General features: G+C 33.9%; 1 protein-coding gene and 1 long non-coding RNA gene across 6 annotated transcripts in view; one reads left to right on the forward strand and one right to left on the reverse strand.

The window, feature by feature from the left end:
* Nucleotides 1-26549, forward strand: part of FCHO2 (FCH and mu domain containing endocytic adaptor 2) — a 111055-nt gene that overhangs the window by 54241 nt on the left and 30265 nt on the right. For 3 of the 5 annotated variants that reach the window (XM_045571567.1, XM_045571565.1, XM_036409222.2), the window contains 10 exons: nucleotides 4834-4858; nucleotides 9230-9287; nucleotides 10247-10422; nucleotides 12048-12059; nucleotides 12436-12460; nucleotides 13313-13355; nucleotides 15372-15463; nucleotides 20060-20163; nucleotides 23467-23596; nucleotides 25715-25774. In XM_045571567.1, the coding sequence (XP_045427523.1) occupies nucleotides 4834-4858; nucleotides 9230-9287; nucleotides 10247-10422; nucleotides 12048-12059; nucleotides 12436-12460; nucleotides 13313-13355; nucleotides 15372-15463; nucleotides 20060-20163; nucleotides 23467-23596; nucleotides 25715-25774 (725 nt within the window). The remainder of the gene's footprint in view (nucleotides 1-4833; nucleotides 4859-9229; nucleotides 9288-10246; nucleotides 10423-12047; nucleotides 12060-12435; nucleotides 12461-13312; nucleotides 13356-15371; nucleotides 15464-20059; nucleotides 20164-23466; nucleotides 23597-25714; nucleotides 25775-26549) is intronic. The other 2 variants (XM_045571566.1, XM_036409224.2) reach the window with 1 other exon arrangement.
* Nucleotides 1680-7279, reverse strand: LOC123651198. The gene is made up of 3 exons (XR_006739738.1): nucleotides 7267-7279; nucleotides 4483-4497; nucleotides 1680-1749 (listed from the first exon to the last, which is right to left on the reverse strand). It is a non-coding gene; the product is annotated as an uncharacterized LOC123651198 (long non-coding RNA).

Genomic DNA, 26549 nt, shown 5'->3' on the forward strand with positions numbered 1-26549 from the left:
TATTTTAAAATTTAGGATGAAAGCTTTAGTGTCTTATAATTGAAACTTTAAAACTACTCTTTTAAAATTAAATGCATATTTTATTTTTTTAAAATATATTTTAAATGCATATTTTAAAAAATAAAAAATGCAGAGAAAACTATAAAATCTCCTAAGAGATCTCCTATAGTCAACAATTTGATGAAAAATCCCTCTAGACAATTCTAAGCATGTAGGGACATAGCATTTGTGTACATTGCTACTTGACTTATAAAGGGGTTATACATTGATAAACCTGTCATAACTAAAAATATCGTTAGTTGAAAATGTTTGTAATATTCCTACCAAACATCATAGCTTAGCTTTAAAGATTCTACTTTAAACATGCTCAGAACACAATATCTGAAAAACAAAAACAAAAACACAAAACAGCAACACAATACAGATGGACCCTGATTTAACAGTGGTTTAACTTAATGATTTTTCAACTTTACAATGATGTGAAAACAATATGCATTCAATAGAAATTGTATTTCGAATTTTGAATTTTGATCCTTTCCTCTGCTGGGAATGTGCAGTCTGATTCTCTCTTGTGATGTTGGGCAGTGGCAGCCTCCATGATTATGAGGTTAAACAACTGATTGTTACCAGTGTTTTTTGGATATTGTGTTTTGTGTTTTTGCGTCCCATCATATCTGTAAAACTCTCATCTGTGTCTTCTGATTCTGGTGAAAAGAGGAAGGCGAATATTCTTGAGATGAAACTCGAGACAATTGCACAGCTGTAAGCTCATGTAAATATTCTGAGCACATTTAAAGTAGGCTAGGCTGCTGGAACCGGTTTGGCTCGGTGGATAGAGTGTTGGTCTGCGGACTGAAGGGTCCCAGGTTCGATTTTGGTCAAGGGCATGTACATTGGTTGCGAGCACAAACCCCTTGGGGGGTGTGCAGGAGGCAGCTGATCGATGTTTCTAATTCTCTATCCCTCTCCTGTCCTCTCTGAAAAATCAATTAAAATATATATTAAAAAAAAAAAAAAGTAGGCTAGGCTAAGTAAACTATGACATTTGGTCGGCTATTGCATTAAAAGCATTTTCAACTTACAGTGGGTTTATCAGGACTTAACCTAATCACGAATCAAGTCTCATCTCTGCCTTGTTAAGATATCGGTCTATCATTAAGTCGAACCATTGTATGTGGGGACCATCTGTATGCATACATGGAAAATGTTAAATGTTGGAGAAAGAAAACCCTAATATGTTTCAAACATTTAGACCAGTCATCATTTTTAAATGGAGATGGAGTATAAATTCAATATACCTTTTTTAAAAAATAAGAAATTAGTATGCAAAGAATATATAATTTAGCATGTAAGAATTTCAACTAGTCCTGGCCAGTGTGGCTCAGTAAGAGTTGCGGGATCGATTCTTGGTCAGGGCACATAACCAGATTTCGGGTATGATCCCTGGTTTGGAATGTGTATAGGAGGCAACCGATTGATGTTTCTCTCTCTCTCCCCCTCTCTTCCCTTTCTCCCTCTCCTCTCTCTTCCATCTCTCTCTAAAATTAATATAAAAGTATATCCTCAGGTGAGGATTTAAAAAGAAAAAGAATTTCAACTAGTATTAGCTAAATGAAGTGTCTATCTTGACTGCACATTTGAACTACCTGGGAAATTTAAATATATCTATGCCTGGCTCCATCTCAGACCAATTTAACCAGATTCATGGTCAGGAGGCCCCAGCATAGTCTTCATTTTGTTTTAAGCAGCCTATGTAATTGCTTATATACATCTGGGGTTGAGAATCAATGAGTTTTGATTAACCAGAGACAAAGTGGAATTAAAGACATCCTTCTTTCTGTAATTATTCAACCCATGTAGATTGAAGGACACTAATTAAAAGTCTTAACTGGTTTGTTGACCCAGTGACATTTGGCTGAAAATTTAAAATTCTTCTCTATCATAGTCAGAACTCACACGAAATTTAATATTTTGATGGGCACACATATTTGCAGTATAAGAGAACAATTTGTGCTTTGAGTGTTTTTGCCTACTAATTCTTATTTGAGTTTTTCAGAATTTCTGGCCATTCTAAATGTCTGTTTCATCCTCTCTTATAAGTGGTATTTGGTTAACAAATTAAGACAATTACAAAGTGATTTATATCTACAGATGACATTTGCCATTTCTTCTGCAAATGTCATTTTTGAGCATTTATGAAAGGGGTATTTTGCTAAGGGGATGGAACCTAATCCATTTTTATAACATTGGAAATACATTTTAAAGTCTAAACAATTGATTTGTAAGTAAATTTTTAATGCAGCCATTCATTTGATAGTGACTGTATTAATATAAAAGGTAATGGCCACAGCCCTGGCTGGTTTGACTCAGTGATTGAAGCATAGGCCTGAAGCGTTGTGAGTTCCATTCCAGTCAAGGGCCAAGGAGTAACAAATAAAAGTAATGGCCATAATTAAATATTTTTATAATGTGTGCTTTTCACAGCAGTTCACTCAGGGAGCTTACAATATTTTTGTATATTTGTGTTTTTATCTATTTATTTACTTTTAGTTATTCATTTTTAATCCTCACCTGAAGAATTTTTTCTTTTTCTTGTGTGTGTTTTTCTTAAATATTTTTATTGATTTCAGAGAAGGGAGAGGGAAAGATAGAAACATCAATAATGAGAATCATTGAGTGGCTGCCTCCTGCATGCCCCCTACTGGGGATCGAACCCGCAACCCGGGCATGTGCCCAGACTGAAAATTAAACTCTGACATCCTGGTTTATAGGTCGATGAGCCACAGCAGCTGTGCCAAGGAAATTTTTCCATTGTTTTTAGATAAAGTGGAAGGGAGATAGGAGGGGAGAGAGAGAGAAGTATCTGTGTGAGAGAGAGAGACACAGATTGGTTGCCTCCTGCTCACATATCTACTGGGCCTGGGATCAGGCCTGCAATCAGGCCTGCGATCGAGTTACATGCCCTTGACTGGGAAGAGAACCCACCACCCTTTGGTGCTCAGGCAATGCTCTAATCACTGAGCCAAACCAGCCAGGGCTATATCTGTGTTATTAAATAATGTTTCATGATGAGTAATTTCTCAGTATGATCAATAGGCCATGTGGATATTGTAATATTTTTACCAATTAGAAGGCTAGAGCAGAAAATTATCCTTAAACCATTGTACCATGACTTCCTTCTTTAAACACTTCCTGGCAGAAAAAAGTGTTAGAATTCGCTTTGCTTAAAATGCCCAAATTTCTCAGCAGACTTATTCTCATAGCCTCAGGCTTTTGAAATGCCAGCAGTTGTGGAAGAGGATGCTCTTCCTGGGGCTTCCTCTGTAGGTGGCGTAGAGCCCACTGTGAAGGCAAGCAGAGAGTACTGTGACATAACGGTAAACACCGAGGAGTTCTGCTTAAAGCCAAGGGATAATCTGTTCGGAAGTTGTTCCCTTGCTTTTATATTTAAACTGTACTTTTAAAAAAAGGCAGAAAGCAGAAATGTTTTAACATCTTAATTGATTTGATTCTGTAGAGGGATTGAATTTATAATTACAGTGCCTTTTCTGGTGGAACATTTCCTCAGAGTATACTTAGGTTTCTTCATTTACCAATAATAAGGAAGCTCTTTTTCAAAATTTGCGATTTTAAGTGGATATAAAGACATGAGATTTGTATTTACCCTGTCCCTTTGGTGCTTCAGTTTGGATTAAGAGCTGTGTAGTCATTCTGCATTGTTTTTATTTATTCAGTATGTTCCACTATATCTTCCTTTTACAAAAGTTTTTAATTTGTATATTTTTCTGATTTGTGCTTCCTCTTTGGTTAGAGATTATTTGTTTATCCTGTATGTTAATTTAGTGCTTTTTATTGTTTATTTGGCTCTTAAGGTGTACTTAATGCCTATATTTTCAGTCTGTTAAAATGGCACATCTTGATATTATGTGCATTATCTGTCTCAAGCCTAAGAATATGTAACTAATCCAAAAGCCTTTTAAGTATGTACTCTAATTTTTATTTATGTATGTTTAAAGAATGCATACATAGAAAATTTTCTAACCTTATTCCTCATGGCTTCAGTGTTTTTAGTTTTACATTTTTAGGTTAATTGAGAAGATTGGTTTTTATGTTTAGTTTTATATTTTAAGTGATAGTTTTTACTTATTTATATCCAAAGTCATATTTGTATATCAGTTAAATGATAAAATACTAGTTCTGAACTACATATTACATTAGACTAGAAAGTTAATGGAAGTCTAACCACTCACTTAACAAATTTGGAGAAAAGTCGTTTTGAAACTTTTTATATAGACTAACTTCTAGAAAGTACTACACTTTGAAATGTCAGTTTTGAAAGTATAGACTTTAAAAAATGTTTTAAAATTTTATTAAAAATTTTTTTTTGTTTTTGTTTTTTACCATTTACTAAGAAATATAAATGTGGACTTTTTTTTTATTTTTATTTTTTTTTAAAGCCAGACTTTCTTTTTCGAAGGAAACTTTGTTTTGCACTTTCTCTCCCTGAATAATGAAATGCCACTAGAAATCTTCATAGGACTGACAGCTTCCTTGATATGATTCATGTGTATGTTCAAGGAAAAGAAGTACTTTTGAAAGTAGTTTTAAAACCATTTGTGTTGTTTTATGATGTCATGGATTATGGGTACAGAAATGCCTTCTTTTAAATTTAAAAATCATTTTTAAAAATCTTTATGAGATTATTTTTCTAGGTATTTTTGTAGAGTTTAAATAAAAGTTATGCTTAGATACCATGGTAGACACTTTTAATATTGCATTATATCAGATAGTTCTAATAGCTTAATGTTTCTAATACTTGGTTTGTTTTAATAGGGAATGCCCTGATGCAGATTCACTTGTAAGTAGATTTTTACTTTGATATAAATAATTTAAATGAGCTTTTTTAAATTAGGAAATACCCAGCATATTTGGGTTGAGTTGTTTACAAATCTTTTCAAGAAAAATACTTATGTTATTATAAATCCACTATTAAAATGATTTTACAGATGCATATTTGGCTTTATATTGCCAGATGCTTTCCTGTCAAAATGAAGGTGTTTCTAATTACCTTTAAAAAGTGGACATTTTACTTTTAAATTGGACTAGTAGCATAGCATATTGCTTTTTTTGGGGGAAGTATGTCATAAATCAAATCTGCTCACTTTATTTTAAAATATGGTGGTTATTTATTCTTATATCTTAAAAATAGTACTTTATCTGTTCATGTATTTAAGTTTATTTAAGAGATTATCAATTTAGAAAAAATAACCATGGTTTGTATTTTTCTGTGCTTTTTAAAATTTGTTTTTATCTCATATATTTCTTTATATATAATTAAAGAAGATATCAAATGGAGCTCCATGTCGTTACAGTGGGAGAGTAGATTTACCAAATGGTATATGTAGTATGTAAACAGACACATTTTTCTGAATTGCTCTTTAAACTCTGGTTATGTTAAGTGTAGTAGAGCCAAGTTTTCCATCTCCTCTGCTTATTGTTTTTGCTTGCATAACTATTGTTTCTTTTGGCCCCAAAACGGTTTGATGTGTTACAGCATAAGGATATATCAAAATAAATAACTAGGTATTTTGTGTAACATTGTGTTTTATATTAAGATAAAATTAGTATTTTGTTTAATATTTCAGCTTTAAAATAAGGAAACTATCATTTGTTAATAAATTTATAGTGAAAATAATGAAATAGACTTCTAATGAGCTCTAGGAATTATTAGTGTTTTTAGAGTTACAACATTTACCTTACCACTTACTATTTTGATAATCTTGGTTTATTAATTAATGGAAAAGTCAGCAGATGTTTGACATTTACTCATGCATTTTATTTCTGAATTAGTTATGTATAGTATTTGTTTGATGATTGCAACATTGCATGAAATCCTTTAGTACTTAATATTGTATTTTATATATATTCCTTTAAAACATTTTTATTTTTTAAATATATTTTTATTGTTTTCAGAGAGGAAGAAAGGGGGGGGGGAGAGAAATATCAATGATGAGAGAGAATTATTGATTAGCTGCCTCCTGCATGCCCCCTGCTGGGGATGGAGCTGCAACCTGGGCCTGTGCCCTTGACCAGAATCGAACCTGGGACCCCTGTCTGCAGACTGACACATTATCCACTGAGCCAACCCAGCTAGGGCAAAACATTTTCAATTCTCTTCACTCATTGATACTACTCTATAATGATCACTGAACCAGTTTTGAACTTTAGTTAGTACTTGCCTGGAATTAGAGAAGGACTTTTAAAGAGGACACAAAATTCTTATGACATATAAGAAATGAATTGTTGTTTTTTTATAATTGAATTTATTGGGGTGCAAAACATAGAAGTTTTAATGTACAACTCAAAACACACCCACAAAAACCCACACCCACACAAAACACACACACCACACACACACACACACACACACAAAACAACAACAACAACAAAAAAAACACAACAGCACATCATCTGCAAATCCCAGATAGGAGAACCTCTAGGAAATTAAATATGTGGTATGTTTCTAGAGTACTAGGAATTAGAGATAAAGTATTTTTAATGAATCGACATTTGGCCAAGTTTATTTTAAAAGTATTTTTAAATGTTATTTGCATATTAGCAAGCATTATGTAGAAATAAAGTGCTCTATTTTTAGGGTCATCACTGGTCATATTTTTATCTATGTAATCTGTTCTTTACCCTATATTAGATTTTTTATTTCGAGAGTTTATATCTGGCCTGTTAATTCACTACAGGCTACATCAGTGTGTTTGTTCTGCTTTTATTTCTCCTAGATCTTATGCTATGCCTGACTCAGATTAGCAATTCTTTGTATTCCTCTTGCTGAGGTTTTAGCAAGTGATTGGAGAAAGAATGGCAAACTTTACCAATAGAAGGATATCGGCTGCCCAATAATATCTTTTGTTCTGGCATTTCTTTTTTTTCCTTTTTTTTGTAATATATTTTATTGATTTTTTTTACAGAGAGGAGAGAGAAACATCGACCAGCTGCCTCCTGCACACCTCCCACCGGGGATGTGCTCACAACCAATGTACATGCCCTTGACTGGAATCGAACCCAGGACCTTTCAGTCCGCAGACTGACGCTCTACCGCTGAGCCAAACCGGTTTCGGCTGTCCTGGCATTTCTTGATAGTCATTTTTTCAATTTTAAAATCTTTTATTTTGAAATAACTTCTAGTTTACAAAAAAAATGCAAGACTGAATAGTAGAAAGAACACTTGTATATGTTTAACTTCTTACTTACTGTTTTGTTTTAACATTTGCATTCTCCCTACATATGTACATACATTTATGAATGTGAATATATTTTTCTGAACGTAGAAATGTTCTCTTACCTAATTACAAGAGCATACTTAAAGAAATGTCACTCCCTTCTGTATTTGTTCTATTCCATTGCTCTGCCTTGTAAATGATCAACTTTGTGTTTTGATTTATCCTTCTGGTGATCTAAAAAAAAAAAAAAAAGATTAGCAAGTATGCATGTTTTTTAATTTTCTTTTTTCTTAGAATATATTACACTATATATATTCTTTTGTACTTTTTTTTTTTAAATCCTCACCCTAGGTATGAGGATATTTTTTCCATTGATTTTTAGAGAGTGGAATTGGGTAGGGGGAGAGAAACATCAATTGACCTGAGGGTGGGAGTGGATGGGGTGGGGTGAAGAGGAGGAGAAGGATGGAACCTGCAACCCACACATGTGCCCTTGACTGGAATCTAACCTGCGGCCTCCAGTCTGACACTTAACCACTGAGCCACCATTGGCAGGGCTCTCTTTAAATGGCTGTATAGTACTGTTTTTGGGTGTGTACCACCGTATACTCAACTATGCTTTCCAATAATATTTGAGTTACAATCTTTGATGAATAATTTTGTTGTATATGAATTTTTAAATAGTTGGGGGTGTATCTTTGGGGAAAACTCCTTGAAGTGGAATTCCTGGATGGAAGAGTAAGCACATATGTATTTTTTTTTAAGACAATTTTTTATTTTATTTATTTATTTATTAATATATTGATTTTGTACAGAGAGGAAGGGGGAGAGATAGAGAGTTAAAAACATTGATGAGAGAGAGTCATCGATCAGCTGCCTCTTGCACACCCCCTACTGGGGATGTGCCCGCAACCAAGGTACATGCCCTTGACCGGAATCGAACCCGGGACCCTTCAGTCCCCAAGCCGACGCTCTATCCATTGAGCCAAACCTGTCTCGGCAGCACATAGTATTTTTGTTAAATATTGTTAAATTTCTCTTTATAGAGGTTACAATAGAGTAAGTACTCCATGTTGTTGATAGGTTCTGCGACCTTATGTAAAACTATATAATTAAATCAGTTTCACCCTAGGGTAATTGATATAAACAAGAGTTAAGTTCCCGTGGTATCTAGCTATTGTTAAAACAAAACGACCTTATTCAAGGACTACAATATTTTGTATTTATAACAGTGAAGTATAAGAGTACATTTCCCCACAGCTTTGTCAACTATTTTGAAATTCAAAATTCAAACTTTTAAATTTTTGCCAGTCTCGTAAGAAAGTAGTATTTTAATGTAGTTTTACTTTTCTTGATAGTCTTTTGTTTCTATTTTTTGTTCTCTATTTTTCCATTAACTTATGCTGTCAGTCTTCTGATTTCATCACTTCCCTTCTCCAAACACACACAGTATTGTGCTTTTATTTCCTTACTTTGAAAATTAGGGTGAATATTGATTGTCTACAGAACTGCTAGCATTTTTACCTGAATACCTGTTCAATTCTTTTCAGTGTTCCCCTTGTTTCATTTTGCAATGCTTTTCTATTTCAGACATCTGAAGCATGGAGTGTGATTTGAAGCTAACTAAAAAGATATAATTTCCCCAAAGTGTTAGAATTTTGTTAACCTATTGACATTTGATATATGACATAGCACCTCAGTAATAGTTAAGACTACTTGCTAATCCTATATAATACAAGCCTAGTATGCAAATTGTCCTCTTGACTGGGAGTTTGACTAGAGGGCTGGGCCTACAGTGGCAGGGGCAGGGGCGGCTGGGGGGAGGGGGGCCTGTGGCTGGCGGCGGCAGGCACCAGGGCAAGAGAGGCACTCTGACCGGCAGCCAGCAGCCGCTAGGGACCCTACGTGTGCACAGAGTTTGTGCACTAGGCCTCTAGACTCTAATAATATTTTTTTAGTTGGAGCCATCATTACAGTTTTTTTTCTTTCCATAGAACATTCCTGATGTAGATGAAGAAGGCTACAGTATAAAACCAGAAGCAAATCAGAATGATATCCTTTCATCATCTGGATATTTTTAATGGCTTATAAGTAGACAGTCAAAATAATCCTTATATAATAAAGAGGTAATATGCAAATGGTTAACATCGTGATGCATAACAACCAATCGGCAGGAGGGCAGGGCAGCAAGCTTCAAGTGGGGGAGAGCTACAGGAGGCAGGGAAGCGAGCTATGTGCAGCGAATAGGTACAGCTGTGGTGGGCGGGGCAGCCAGCTGAGGCAAGTGACTATGAGGGGCCACTAGTCTATTTAATAAACAGTCTTCAAATTTTTAATTATAATAAAATGACTCCATATTCTTCATTTGACATGTTTTAATTAATGAAAGTTGTTATATTTCTGTTAAAGTCTATTTTGTCTCTTAAAGGTTTTTATTTTTAAAATATGTAAATATGATTATACATTAAGACAATTTAAAAACTAAATTCTTTTTTTTTATTAATATATTTTATTGATTTTTCACAGAGAGGAAGAGAGAGGGATAGAGAGTTAGAAACATCGATGAGAGAGAACCATCGATCAGCTGCCTCTTGTACACCCTCCACCGGGGATGTGCCCGCAACCAAGGTACATGCCCTTGCCCGGAATCGAACCCGGGACCTCTCAGTCCACAGGCCAACGCTCTATCCACTGAGCCAAATCGGTCCCGGCTTAAAAACTAAATTCTTAAAAATATATATATATATATATATATATATATATATATATATATATATATATAAAATTGATTTTTTTAAAGAGAGGAAGAGAGAGAGAGAGCTAGAAACGTCGATGAGAGAGAAACATCGACCAGCTGCCTCTTGCACACCCCCTACCGGGGATATGCCCGCAACCAGGGTACATGCCCTTGACCGGAACTGAACCCGGGACCCTTCAGTCTGCAGACTGATGCTCTATCACTGAGCCAAACCGGTTTCGGCTAAAAACTAAATTCTTTAACTGATACTCACATACCAAAGAGAACCATTTCTACTCATCTAGTGATTCTGATTCTGAAGATGAAGAACCAAAGAAGTATCGGATAGAAATTAAACCTATGCATCCAAATAACTCACATCATACAATGGCTTCCTTGGATGAATTAAAACTATCTATAGGAAATATAACGCTCTCTCCAGCAATATCTGTAAGTAAGAAAATGAGTAAGTTTATACTTACATAGAAGTCTTCTTTTTTTTTTTTTTAATACCTTATCTACCTGCATCTGGTTAATTTTAGGAAGAATAATAAGACATCATTTAGCATGTGGATGAGGAAATATTTAATTTCATGTATTTTTTCTTTTTATTTAGCTTTTTTGAGGAATATAGTCTATAATTTTTATACAGTCAAATGAACTGTAAGTTTGGCTTAGTTTGGCTTTCTTTTGAATGTGTATTATAAAGGAAGCAAACATGTAGAAAATCCACTATTTCTGCCACTTGTTTTATTTTGTAAATACTGCTGTGGGTCTCAGGCAGAATTTTGTGAATAGCAGTATTAATCTTTTCCTCGTAGAATTTTAAAGTTTTTGTCCATGTTTTATGAAGTTTATGTAGAAGGGACTGTGGTAAAAATGAATTTAAAGATTAAATGATCTCTGCATTTTTCTGTCTAACACTATAACATTTGTTTTCTATACTTTTCATGGAAGGAAAATATAAGAATTTTTCATTATAATGATTAATTTCTCAGTTCTAAGATACCATAACTTAATAGCTTTTGAGGGAGGAAAAAATATGATACATCTTTCCATTGATGTCTTACGCTTCATTTAAAAATGTTAAACTATGGGGGGGGGAATCATGTTTTTTTTTAGTATATTTGTAGTTATTCAAAATTGTTTTTAATCTGTTCATCTTGATAATAGAGAATAAAAGTTCTCATTATTTCATTTTGTTATTTAATTATATATTTTAAGTAGTCTGTATGCATTCGTTTGGCTAAAAGCTTTTTTCTCTTACTCACTTTTAGAATTTAATTTTAGAATCTTTTTTCCCAACAAAAAGACAGATTTCTGAAGTGAAGTTTTATTCTATCATTACTAGTGAACATTAAGATTAATGCCAAGGTTAACATATATATCTGAAATAAAAAGTTGTGAAACTATTCATCTTTTGAAATATATTTTATTGATTTCAGAGAGGAAAGGAGAGGGAGAGAGAGATAGAAACATCAATGATGAAAGAGAATCATTAATTGGCTGCCTCCTACACGCCCCCCCACTGGGGATTGAGCCTGAAATATAGGCATATGTCCTTGATCAGAATTGAAGCGAGGACCCTTCAGTCTGCAGGCCAACGCTCTATCCACTGAGCCAAACCAGCTAGGGAAACCATTAAACATATTTATTTTGTAAGAGCATAACTGACTTAAGATTTATATGTAAATAAATAAAAGCCTAGAGAAATATGTATCAAAATGTTAAGCATCTATTGCTGAGTTGTGAGCTCATTGATGATTTTAATTTTCTTTTGTGCTCTTCTTTTATATCTGTTTTAAAACAGTGAGCACATTAATTTCATTCTCATAAAATAATCGTAAAATTTTTAGTTATTAATATTGGTTGTGAACTGAAGATATTGTGAGTATATTTTTTTTGCTCAGTTTGCTTATTTAGCCTAAGTATTTCCCCCCAAACAATGTATGTGTTTTAAATTGTATAGGTTTTAAGTATGCTTCAGAAAGGAAGAGACTAATTATTAGAGTTGGGAAATAGGATATTTTAAATTCTAAAATGATTGTCTTTTTTTTTTTTCCATGTACTACTAGAGACACAGCCCAGTAAGTACAAGGTTTTGTTTTTATCTATTGACTTTTAAAATAAGCACAGCACAATTGTAATGTTTGAACATTGATTTTCAAAACGTGTTAAATTTTTTAAATTAGCAAGTCATAAAGTTGTTTTAGATATTTAGTAGTCTAATATTTAAAAATATTTTATTGAATGTTAAAAGTACATGCATAATTTTACTATAAAACAAAAACTACTGAAAGTTTTCTGTACATCTTTTTATGTAAATACAGTTTACAATTGAGCAGATATACTAAAAAACAACTTAAAATTTAGGTTCCCACTATTAACATTTTATAAAGTATTTCGTTGCCAAATTAAATTATTTATTTATTGGCACTTGGTATTTTTTTTTTTCTATTTTAGGTGCAGATGAATCGGAATTCATCTAGTAAGTTTGACATTTTAAGTTGGTTATTTTATTTCTATTAAAATTTATCAAGCAGTTTGCTAAGCTTGTAGCCTTATATAATTAGTTACAGAAATAGTCTTTTCTCATCATGAGCCTTCACAACAGATTAAAAGGATATTTATTTTATAACAGAAGACAATTTATATTATCTCTTTTAGCTTTGAGACTGAGCCAAATGGGAGAAGGTGGCATGAATGGGCATCATGTGCAGTGAGGTGTTCCTCATAGTTTGTTACAGTTACCCATATTGATGTATTTTGTAATCTATTGTTTAAGGATGCAAAACATTGAGGTGCCCTGAAGGTTTCTTATGAACTAACATGACTTGAATTACTGATGCCTTTCCTCTCTGTATTAGTTCCTTATGAAATGATTCGTGTTACAAAGGTAGCAAAACAGACTGTCTTACAGAGATTTTTGCTCTAGGTTGTTATGTTTTTCAAAAGTTGGGAACTACTATTGGCCAATAAAATAATCACTAATGATATTCTTAGAAATTGAAAAATGCTTTCATGATCTATCAATTAAAATTCTTGAATGATATTTACATAAGTATTTAAACATTTGTCCTAATTTTCAAAGTTGCAGCCCATATTTTTCTTTTCAAAAGGCATTTTAGATTAATAATTACAAGAAGTTAGTTGATTTGACATGTCATTTTTTCATGAGATATTAGAAGAAATATTTAGCAGAAGCTCTAAATCTTATTTTAATATTCTTTACAATAGAAAACTTGTTAAAGGTTTATTTTTTCTTACTATAATTGTTTATATTTGTTATTAATTCCAGAATTTTTAAATTGTTTATAGTAATGAGATAATTTTTAATTAGGTGAAGAGTTAACAAAATCGAAACCATCTACTTCATCCAATGAGTAAGTCCCATGTTTAAATTTTTTTTAGAGCAATTTTAAATTCACAGCAAAATTGAATGAAAGGTAGAGTTTTTGCATATACTCTGCCCCCACATATGCTCAACTTCCCCCATCAAATTATATTTGATACAATTAATGAACTTACATTGACACATTATTATTACCCAAAATCCACGGTTTACACTGAAGTTTACTCTTGGTGTTATACATCCTGCAAGTTTTGACAAATGGATAATAACATGTCCCCCATTGTAGTATTCAGAATAGTATGACTGCCCTAAAAATCCTATTTCCTCCACCTTTTTATTCTTTGCTTCCCACTACCTTTAAAGTATCCTTTCTCCTGTTTTCTAGGATTTTATTATCTCTGCAGTTTCAATTCTAGTAGAGTATTGTGAATTACCCTATTTCTTAAGCTGTCAGATGCCATGTGGAGTTTTTCATTGTTTTAATTATTTCTTATTTGACAGTAATTTTTTATAATATAAAAAATCCATTTAACTGTATTTGTTCTTGATGGTCTTATTGCTTCTAAATAATTGGTAGTATTCCAAGTTCATACGTATTTGTATTTCAACTAGTTGTCCTCTTGAAAATTTTCTTACTTTTTCCCCTTTAAATTTGGCTGTGATCTTGTAAAACAGGCTGTATATATTGCATGAGCTTCAAAGTAAAGAAGTGTCTCAAGTTGAAAAAGAAGAGGCTAGGAGGAATGTTGTCAGCTTTTAAAAAGAAAAAATAGTTTAAGCCAGTGTGGCATGGGTCTTTTTTCACTTCTGAATCTATAAATAAGAATGCTTTCTTTTAATGTTTTTTGTATGAGTAAAAGTTATAAAATAATTTTAAACTATCCTTTTATAATTTATTTTTTAATCTATTTTTTAATCTAAGCATTAGTCTTATAAGTGTTTTAAACTATGTTTTTAGGAATCATATGCAATTGTAATTCTAGGCTTCATCATGCAAGATGTAGTAGGTCCATGTAGGTGCATGTTGAGACTTCTAGTATTTACAGTATAGTATAAAAGTTTATATTAAAGAGCCAGGTGTTGAATCCAGTGCATTGATTCCAAGAGGTCAGTGGAAGAAAACTTTGGTTATGCAGCACATAGTTTTTTGAAAGTAGAATGTTGATTCCCTTGATGATTTTGTTCATGGTTTTGATTTAATAATCAAAAAGGCAGATCTGCCCCAGGTATTTCGCCAGGCTGCTGTAGTGTCCCAGGTAGTGGCTTGTCCAGGGAGAAACCCTGCCTTTGTATGATCTACTGCAGTAACAAGATTTTTGAAATTTATATCAAGTGTTGGGTTTACTTATGTACATGAGAAAAACTTTAAAAAATATATGTTTTATTGATTTCTTACAGAGAGGAAGAGAGAGGGATAGAGAGAAACGTCGATGAGAGAGAATCATCGATCAGCTGCCTCTTGCACACCCCCTACTGGGAATGTGCCCACAACTAAGGTACATGCCCTTGATTGGAATCGAACCCAGGACCTTTCTTTCTGCAGGCCGATGCTCTATCTGCTGAGCCAAACCAGTTTCGGCGAGAAATACTTTTTAAAAAACCCTTTCCTCTTTTTCTTTGAAAATAAGTATGATCTTATAAAATTTCTGATTTCATATCACTTAAGACCTGACATTGTTATAGAATTAAGTAGCTGTGTGTCCTTAAGTAGCTTATTTATAGACTCCATGCTGCTTTTTTTATTTGTAAAGCTGAAGTCATTTCCATTCTGACAGCCCCTAAGATTAGGAGTTTAAAAAGTGCAATCGGTGGGGATTCATCTTCTATCTCTTCCTATCATCTTCACGCAATGTTACTGTAGATCCTGCATATAGTGGTTAACAAATTGGTTTATTAATTTTTAAAGTTTCTTCACATATTCCAGTGGCAGAACATTCAACTTTTTAATCATATATGTTGTACTATTATAATTCTGCAAAATGATATTGATTAAATTTTATATTAATATTCCTTTATTAAAATATTTATTTTAAAAATATTATGGTAGGAAAGGAACCAGTGATTTACTTGCTTGGGATCCCCTGTTTGGTGGTCTTTCTCTTGATTCATCTTCAGCTTCACTAACATCATCAACATCAGGTAAATATATATACATATATATTTTAAATTGAGGAATTCAGTAATTTTTCTTATTGATTTATTTATTTATCATTATGCTTAATGATCAAAAATGTTTTAACTAGTCTTCAGATCATATTGCCAGATAAAAGTGATTTTATACTATTGTGTTTTTTTTTTTAACTTAGCTTAAAGGGCCTATGGTTTAAACCATAAAAATTTAACATATTAGTGTGGAAAAAATCTGATGTTTATTTGTAGGCATCACATAATCTTATTATTTATAGATAAAATTCAACTGTATAAAATTCAATAATGTAAACCACTGCTTTCTTGATAGACATTTACATTGGATCTTATTTTCTAATATTATGAACATTCATCAATATAACAAGTTTTGTGCACACGTCTCATAATATCATATAATAATTTTTCAATGTGAGAATTATGAGTTATAAGGTATGCTCATTGCTACTTATTGTCAAACTGCTTTCCAGAAAGGTTTTAGCACTTCCCAAGTCTGAAAGGACTTGATGAGTACTTTTTAATTGTTTTGGCAATAATATATTGTTTCTCTTTTCTTCAAAATATAAAATTCCATTTGCCAACACTCAAAGCAGTCATCAAAGAAACACATCCTATATAATAAAAGTCTATTATGCTAAGTGTCCAGTCATCCATTCAACCAGTCAAAGCACAATATGCTAATGATATGCTAAGTCAACCGCTTGCTATGACGTGTACTGACTATAGGGGGGGAGACAGTTGACCAGTTGCTATGATATGCACTGACCACCAGGGGGGCAGATGCTCCCACTGGTAGCTTAGCTTGCTGCTGGGGTCTGGCCATTCAGGACAGAGTGAGACAGGCTGGACATGCTCTGGAGCCCTCCTGCAATTCCTCCCCAGCTGGCCAACCTCCCGCATCTCTCCACAGCCCTGATTGTGCATTGGTGAGGTCCCTTGGCCTGGCCTGTGCCTTCTCACAATCCAGGACTCTGTGGGATTTTGGAGAGCCGGTTTTGGCCCGATTCCACAGGCCAGGCTAAGGGACCCCACTAGTGCACGAATTTGTGCACCAGGTCTCTAGTGTTTAATAAAATCACTGCTTGTTCAAAGCAAGGAAATAAAATTTCTCTAAGTTGCTCTTCAACCTTCTCTGGGATTTTAGAAATGCCGTACATGCAGTATTGGGGGTTAAGGGAGTGCTGGAATGGTGGGAAAGAACTTGAATTAGTTGAGATTCTGCTATATCACTCTGCTAGGAGTTACATGTGTATTATTTACTTTCACTTCATTAACTGCTGCATAAAGTTGTTTTTATTGTCCCCATTTTATAATATCAGGATATAACTAGGAGATGAAGAATAGATTCAAACCTTGGTCTTGCAAATTCTAAAATCTTTTGCACTCTTGCATTATTAACAAAACAGTAAGCCTTATTGAAACATTTTATTACTAATAAAACATTTTATTTTACTATTAATAAAACAAACACTAGTATTTAAAGTTAAACTGTTTAGAAACATATTTATTTAAAAAACATTTTTGTTGATTTTAGAGAGGGAAAGATAGAAACATCAATGATAAGAATCATTGATTAACTGATTCATACATGTCCCCTACTGGGGATCGAGCCCACAACCGCAACCAGGCATGTGCCCTGATCAGAACTTTTGGTTAATGGGTCGATGTTGGCCTACCTACTGAGCCACACAGGCCAGGCTAGGGACTAATATTTTAAAACAATTTTTTTTAAATGGTGTTTTAGGCAACCTGAACCTGAAACAATTTGGAATTTGAAGGAAAAGTGATCTGTACCTATTTTTTTTAAAATATATTTTATTGATTTTGTACAGAGAGGAAGGGAGAGTTAGAAACATCGATGAGAGAGTCATAGATCAGCTGCCTCTTGCACACCCCCCACTGGGGATATGTCCGCAACCAAGGCACATGCCCTTGACCGGAATCGAACCCAGGACCCTTCAGTCCCCAAGCCGACGCTCTATCCATTGAGCCAAACCGGTCCCGGCTGTACCTAATTTTTGTAAAACGGCAAGAGATAGTCAATAGATAGTTGAACAGACTCTGAAGTGTCATTATATCCTTTCTGAATGGGCATTTGTTACTAATTAGTTTTCTAAAAATAACCTTACTAATAGGTTGTATAAGGAAACTAAAATCGTACAGGAAAAACGGTAGTCGTCGTTAGGTCTTCCTTTTGGTTAGTGATAATGTCAAAATGGTGTTTTATATTTAGAATGAAGAGGGTCCTAAAAGCAGTGTTTTTCAATTTTTTAAATATTCTTTCATAAATTATTTTTTCAAATCTTTAATAAAAATCTTCACATTGGTATCCTGGAGGCTTTAGTTATGTAACTCTGCTTTTTGTTTCTCACTATTTTCTTTAGCACAGTCTCTTCATTTTCAAAAAAGCTCTTTTCCTCTTGCTACCTACAAAACATTCTAAAGAACGTTTTGGCCATATCACTTTCAATTTCAGGTTAAAAAAAAAGTATCATTTATTAACTTTAGATTAGTTTTAAAATTAACTTTGGTATGTATTTTTAATTTTCCTATATAGTCTGAAAAATAATGTCACAAGTTATTTGCCCTTCAAAGAATATTAGTGATATTGATAGAGATAATTATTGTTTCACAGAAATTAATAGCACCACCAGAAAGCACATATGTTTGTTTGCTTCATGGTCACAAAGTCAGTGGATTTCCTTTATTGATGAAGTTATTACAAGTTCATCTCTCCAGTGTAGCTCAGACAGTATTCCAGAGATTGCATTGGAAAGCTGAACATCCCTTTGGGTTTCCTGATGCTTTGGATGAGTGATCTTCCAACACCCGCATCTCTGCAGATCAAAGTGGCCTTTGCCATAATGTCACATGTCCTGAAAAATTACTTACAGAAGAAGCTGACAGTATTGCTGATTTTTCTTCTGCATCTTCATCATTGCTTCTCGAGTCTAGTATCTTTCTTTATTCAGGTAAAGAATAGTATGGGAAACTTGCCTTATCTGTTCTCTTTAGGCATTGTCAGAGGGTAAATTAGCTCCTATCTGCTGCTTCTATCCTTCTGAAACAGGCAGCAGTCTTAGAAACCAAATTCCATTTCTCACCAGCTTCCCAATGTTTTTCTTCAAGCACCCTAAAAGATGCCTATGTGTATTCCTTCATGTGACAGGATTAGAGGGCCCCATCGCATTTACTCCTTCCTGTGTCAACTACCTTTTTTCTTTAGGTTGCTTCCTGCCACCTCCATGTTCTGCCTTTTTATGCCTCCATTCTGCCATTGCTGACCCCGGGCCCTCAGCTTTACCTGTTGTTTCCCCATACATATCCTTAGACCATTTCATATATTTCTAACTTTACACATCTGTAAACTTATAAAACTTACTGAAATATATTTCTTGCCATCCATATTATATTCTTCAGTTTCTGAAATATGTTACTTTTGATGATGTACACTTGAATTCCATTCATTAATTTCTACCATGATGAGTTATTTTTCAAGTTAGTATTTGATTTATAAAATTGCAAAATTTGCAACTGGTATTGAAAAACAGTGAACATTAAATTTATATAGGATTTAGGGAAAGTTAGATTATTTTCAATACTTAAAATAAAATTTCCCTAATTCATTTTTGTTATTATTTATTTTAAAATATATTTTTATTGATATCAGAGAGGAAGGGCGAGGGAGAGAAAGAAACATCAGTGATAGGAGAAAATCATTGAACAGCTGCCTCCTGCACACCCCTTACTGGGGATCGAACCCGCAACCCTAGCATGTGCCCTTGACAGGAATCGAACCCAGAACCCTTCAGTCTACAGGTCAACACTCTTATCCATTGAGCCAAACTGGTTAGGGAAATTTTAAAAATAAATATAATTTTAATACTTTTATCACAAAAAATGTTAAAATATGGTTCAATTTAAAAGTAAAATTACAGCCGGGACCGGTTTGGCTCAGTGGATAGAGCGTCGGCCTGCGGACTGAAAGGTCCCGGGTTTGATTCTGGTCAAGGGCATGTACCTTGGTTGCGGACGCATCCCCAGTGGGGGGTGTGTGCAGGAGGCAGCTGATCGATGATTCTCTATCATCAATGTTTCTAACTCTCTATCCCTCTGTCTTCTTCTCTGTGAAAAATCAATAAAATATATTAAAATAAATAAATAAATAAAATAAAAGTCAAATTACAGTTTTGAAGGTAAGTGGTTGATATAGAGTTCATGTTCCTATTTTGAAGGTGTTTCAAAGGCTTGGTGTTTCATTACTATCTGTAAAGTAGGTGTATGGGCAATAAATTAAAGACCTTAGACCTTTAGTTGTTTATTTACATCAGCTATTAAATGTATAAATAATTGAAACAGGAATATAACTTATGTGTGTCAGTTTTCTTAAAAATTTAATGATTTTTTTCCAGGATAGTATTGGTAGCTTCAAAAAGAATATATTTCATTGATAGGCTCTCAGTATTTTACCAAATATATATATTTTTTAAACTTCTGAAAAATGAACACTGAATCCTAACAGTTCTTTATAATATAATGTGTTTATGTCAGGATTGTTACATACTAATACTTTTCTTTTCCCCCCACCAGCCAGGCCCACAACTCCTCTTTCTGTAGGCACCATTGTCCCACCTCCAAGGCCTGCTTCCAGACCAAAGCTTACTTCAGGCAAACTCAGTGGGATTAATGAAATAGTATGTACTAAGGTGTTTCTCTTTTTTTAAAAAAACTATAACTGTTTTGATTTAAGATGCAAACGATATCTTTCTTTATGTCCCCTTTTCAGTTAAATGCTTGGAATTTTCTATTGGAGTTTTCAAAGTATAGAAGGGTTTTCCCCAACAATAGTTCCTTCATTCCTCCATCTTACCTCATTATCATACCTGTGGATCAAAACATTAAGACAAAAAAATTTTCTGTGAAAGTTGGCACATTATAAAAATACTATCAGTACCCATTGTTTCACAGCCGAGAAGCTGTTTTTATAGTGTTTTTATAGAATTCTCCTTGCTTCTTAGACCTTAGAAGTATATTGCCAGGAAAGTCCTGGAGGGCATCTAGGTCAGCTTTCTTTACTTTGTATATAAAAGGATACTAATTCACATCACTCAATTGACTTCTTCATATTAAATACATATTAAATACATATTGCTATAAAAGAAGAAAAGGAAAAAAAGCATTGGTTGTCAGAGAGTGAAAGAAATTTTATGGGGTCTAGTCAGAGTGAGGCTCTCCCAAATCAGTCTCTGCCTCTGATCTAATTGCCAGAATTAATTTTCTGAACATCAAGCTTATTCTCCTGATATACATATCCAGTGTTTCATGTGATTGAATATTTTAGCTGCATGTACAAGGCTTTTGATGAACTGTCCAACTTTCTCTTCTCTGCAGCCTAGGTTCCAGCCACTTGAAACTTTCCACTGTTCCCCAAACACATAATGCTCTTTTACACATCCATGTCTTATTATGCTTCCTATATCTGAAATGCCCCTCAGTTTTCTTTTAGATGCTGTTAAATATCACCATATAGATAAAGCCTTCTTTGATCATTACTTTTTCCTTGGTGGATTTAATCATTTTTTTTTCTTTTTAAAAATATATTTTATTGATTTTTTACAGAAAGGAAAGGAAAGGGATAGAGAGTTAGAAACATCAGCTGCCTCCTGCACACTCCCTACTGGGGATGTGCCTGCAACCGAGGTACACCCGTCCTCGACTGGAATCGAACCTGGGACCCTTGAGTCCCCAGCAGACGCTCTATCCACTGAGCCAAACCGGTTAGGGCCATTCTCTTTCTTGTATTCATATTTTGCTTATGTTTTTTAGTGCTCCAATCTCATTGTATTTTTCTCGCTCCCTCTCATGAGCCATACTTTTTTTGTGTGTGCCCCCATTACTGGACTATGCCATAGTCAGTTTCATGTCCTTAATACTTTGCATAATGCCTGGCCTATTACAAAATATTCCATGACTAAATGAAAAGGCTTGAGCACCAATGTTGAAATGGTGACATCTTTCTTTTACAACCCTATTACCAATGAACATACTTAGTGGAAGTGAAGGACTAAATACCAGCTGCTATGCTGCTATGAAGATGGTTATTATTTAAGTAATACAAAAATTGTTACATCTCGATAACTGGGCAGTACTTTCTAATTTTCATGAAAGTTATATCTGTAAATTTATATTCATGAAATGAAGAGAACTAATTTTAGTGTATGAATGTTTATAGGGTTTATTTTTTCTTTACCTTTTGTTTAATTTAATAATAATGTTTTATTTTTCTGTTAGAGTTGAGGTACAGTATAGTTTCGATTGGACATTTATATAATGTACAAAGTGTTCATCCCGATAAATCAAGTACCACCTAACACCATACATGTAGTCAATTATAATATTATTGACTATATTTCCTGTGCTGTACTTTACAACACCATGACTATTCTTTACTTGCTAATTTGTACTTTTAAAATATATTTTACTGATTTTTTACCAAGAGGAAGGGAGAGGGATAGAGAGTTGGAAACATCGATGAAAGAGAAACATCAATCAGCTACCTCCTGCATACCTCCTACTGGGGATGTGCCCATAACCAAGATACATGCCCTTGACTGGAATCAAACCTGGGACCGTTGAGTCCGCAGGCCAACGCTCTATCCATGGAGATAAACTGGTTAGGGCTAAATTGTACTTTAAAAAAAAATTCTGATAGTTGAAAGTATTATATATGTCCCCATTGTCCTCTCTAAGCCTGCTCCCTCTTTTAGTTTGTCAAGTCCCTCAAGTAACTGAGGACAGGAACAGTGTCTTGTTCACTGCTTCGTATCTAGTAACTAATCCATGGCCTGATATGTAGTAGACACTAAATAAATGTTGTATTTGCTTAATTCTTTTATAAACAGGAAAAGGTTATTTTTAAGTAAGCTAAATATGCCTTATTTTAAAAATTGAAACACCTCAGGAAGTATTGCTAACGTATTATTGGAACCATTAGGAATTTGGGAGGGAAAAATTCACTTAAATGAATTAGAACATATTTGTTTTTATGTTAAACTAGAAAAGTGGGAAGACAATAAAATTAAGATTTTCTCAAACCGTTATATGGTGGTAATTTTCTCAATGAGGAAGCCATTTCACCCATTTAAAGTGTACAATTCGATGTTTTTAGTATATTATTTCAGTTTTATTCAGACACGTAAATTGCCAATTTTAGAACATTTTCAGCACTTGAAAAACAAACAGCCCGGCCAGTGTGGTTCAATGGTTGAGCTTTGACCTATGAACCTGGAGGTGATGGCTTTTGTTTTTTAATTTCTTTATTAGTTAAGGTATTACATATGTGTTCTTATCCCCTCCATTCCCCCCCAAACTCCCACACAGGGGGGTGAGGGCATGAGTGAGTGAGAGGAAGAAATATTTGTAGCAAATAAAGGATTAGTGAAAACTCATCTAAATCCTCCCAAAACTAAAGCAGACAGTGCTAATATATACAGTGCTAATATATACAATTCATAAAAGGGGAAATGCCAATTTTTAAAAATCTATCAAATTGGCTAAAAGTTAATTTTCTCCTCTTAAGGCCCATCCATTCATTGTTGGCAAGGGTGCAGGGAAATATTTTCTCGTATTTATAAAGCATTAACGTCAGTAAGCCTTTTTTGGGAAGCAGTTTGGCAGTAAGTGTGGGAAGCCTTCATACTGTTTAAATTAATTATTTGACTTCTGAGATTTTATCTTAAGCATACTTTTTGAAATACAAAAAATGCTTTATGTACAAAGATTCTCTTGACAGCATTATTTTAAAAGAATATTTCCAGCTTTTAATACAGCCTCAAAAATTATTTGATCTATGCATCACTAATTTTGAGTTATAAGATATTCACATTATAAATTTGGTTTAAGTATATTAAGATGAAATATACCTGATACCTAATAATCTTTTTCTGATAATGAAGGAACTGTCTTACCATTTTGATAAATAATTCTTTGTTTTTAAGCCCAGGCCATTCAGCCCACCTGTAACTTCCAATACCAGCCCACCTCCTGCTGCTCCATTAGCCCGGGCAGAAAGTTCTTCCTCTATCTCCTCTTCTGCTTCATTGAGTGCTGCCAATACTCCCACAGTAGGTAAGCGATTTTCATGGATTACATGTGAGAGCTGGCATTTAAAGAATGATCAGGCTGAGGGTTTGTTGTTGTTTGTTTATTGGGCTGGTGATGACTTCTAATGTTAGAAATTTGGGTTTCCTGGAAACACACCTGGCATTTTCAAACTAGTTACATTTTTCTTTTCTTATTCATAGTTTATCTAAATAGAATTTTAACCATGGTTAACACTGTTAATGCATCAAATTTACCTAAAACAAATACAAAATAACACTGAATATAAACTGTAATTGAAAAAAAAAATGCATCAACTTTATAAACCAAGCAATATAATGTAGCCCTGTCTACCATGACTGATACTTGCATTCTAAAAACAATCGATTCAATGAGGAAAAAAAGTGGGGAGAGAAGAGTTTGTTTGCATTGAATAATTTTTTTTCTATAAGAATTGAAATTATAAAGATTTAAAAATAGGTATTATGAAATTATGAAGATTTAAAAATAGCCATACAAACCTATACCTCACTGAACAAAGTCAGTAGTACATTTAAATATGTTGCTCAATATTAATTTGTTATACCTTTATCCAATTTTTCCTGCAAATTCTTATTACCTTTCTCATCTACTGTTAGTACAGTAAACAAAGCAGCTGTGTTTTGGGAGTAATAACTTTTTCACCAAAGTTATAACTGTCCCTATTGCTGCTGCTTCTAAGTAATAATGGATTATCTTCAATAATGTACATCACTGATTTATAATATCAGTGTGGTCCTTGGACCTGCAGCATCTGTCTGCATCCCTTGGAAACTTGATAGAAACTGAAGGTCCATGCATGGATTTGTGCATCAGTGGTGTCCCTCAGCCTGGCCTGCACCCTCGCAATCCGGGACCCCTCGGGATGTAGTAGTGCACGCTAGGGAGCACTGCTGTGGAGGTGGGAGAGGCTCATGTTTTGCAGCTGTGTCAACCGCCCTCAGCCTGGTGTCTAGCACTCCTCAGCCAGCTGAGTGGTGCTCTCGGGCACTGACCACCACAGGGCAGCTGCTGCACTGAGCGCCTGCCCCCTGGTGGTCAGTGCATGTCATAGCAACCAAACAGTCATTCAGTCGCGTAGGCTTTTTTTTTTTTTTTTTTATATATATACAGACAGTTATGTCAGACTCACTGCACGTCGTTTTGTGGTTACGTTGCCATCTATATCTATCTATCTATCATCTATCTATCTGTCTATCTATCTATCTAAAGTTCTGTCATTTCGATGTACATATATGTTTTATGTTTTTATTTACCACAATTAAAGGTTAGGAATTATCTTTCTTTTAAATTCTTTTTTTTTTTTTTTTACTGTGTCACTTCATTGCTGCTGTATATGCGCTCCATGTGAGTGACGTAGGTGCTTATGTAGGTGGGTTCCGACTTATGGCAAATCACGTTACGTCATGCCGTAGGAACAGATCTCCGATGTAACCCAAGGACCTACTGTATATAGATATAACCTTTTAAATCAGAAATGCTGAGAGTAGGGCTAGCAGTCCTTGAACAGGCCTTCCAAATAATTCTGATGCATGATAATTATGAGAATCACAGCCCTAAGTAAGCTGATTTAAAATATGTCTAATTAGATTTTCAAAACATAGGAGAAGTGCCTTTGAGTCTGTGGCCATTGTAAAAATGAGATAAAAATGATTTCTAAATGTCTGAACATGATGTTAACCATCTTATATATATAACAAGTTTGTCTTTGCTCTAACAGCAATTTCTTATATGTGTGGTTTTGTTAATTTGTTTCTGCAGACTATATTTTAGCCATAAAATACATAGAAATCAGGCAGATGTTCTGTACCAAAATTAGTTTTAGTTCTTTTTCATTATCCCTAAGAGTATTCAGAAGGTTTTCTCTTTGTGATGAAACTTGAATTTTGATTAATTTTGATTGAGTTGGTACATAGTTTATAGTTTGATTCAGTGTGGCCAGTAGAACCACAAGTAGGTGACTATGATGATGCAGGCAGGATGTGTGTGGATTTTGTACGACAAATATTATGCTTATTCAATTCTTTGCTTAGATATAAATTTTTTATTCTTACTGTTTCTTGAAAGTGTTTTCTTGCGATATTTTGTTTTATTTAAATATGATAGAAGATGATAATTTGATTGGGACACTCTCTGAAATTGAAAAGCACTGTGAGACTTCACAAGGTATTGTATCAAAAGCAAATGTAAATGTTAACTAATTATCCTAAAGTGTCTCTAAAAGTACTTTGTTATCTAAAATTTTCTTTTCCAGCATTGTATGGTGTCTCAGAAATCAAGAATAACTCTTAAGGTTTAACTGTCTCAATTTTGTACTAATAATGTTAAGTTGCTATATTGGCTCCGTTGATATCAAATCCCCGATGATAAAAACATAATATTTTTGCATTATCTTCCATCTCCTTGTTCTCTCAACATTGAGAAATATCAATAAGTCTTAACTCTAAAGCTATCGGAACCACAGAAAAATTATAAAAGAAGTAGAAAGAATGTCAATTTTAAAGCATTTTTCCATGCCTCCTCAGCAAAGTGTCTAGCACATGTTAGTGGCTAGTAAAATAACTAGTATGACTTTGTGAATAAATTTTTATATTATTGGCTTTTTAATTTTCATCTGGAATTTTAAGTTGTCTTATTTGGGTGGGGAGTTACTTTTCCATATTGATATAAAAGCAGCAGTTCTTGTTGCTAGATATTTTTCCAACTGAAGAACTTTCTAAGGCAAAATTACTTCAAATTCTTGAATATCACAAAATCTTCCTGGCCTTTAAAGCTAACAAAAGATGTTTCTTACTATTTGTAGGATCTCAGGTTTAGTTGTGAGGCAGAGAAAGCCAGTACTGATTTTTGTCAGAATTGATCCTTATCCTAGCTGGTTTATTTCAATGAATAGAGCCTTGGCTCACAGACTGAAGGGTACTGGGTTCAAGTGTCATCAAAG

The sequence above is a fragment of the Pipistrellus kuhlii genome, unplaced genomic scaffold (genome assembly GCF_014108245.1).
Source record: "Pipistrellus kuhlii isolate mPipKuh1 unplaced genomic scaffold, mPipKuh1.p scaffold_m20_p_4, whole genome shotgun sequence".
Lineage (NCBI taxonomy): Eukaryota > Metazoa > Chordata > Mammalia > Chiroptera > Vespertilionidae > Pipistrellus > Pipistrellus kuhlii.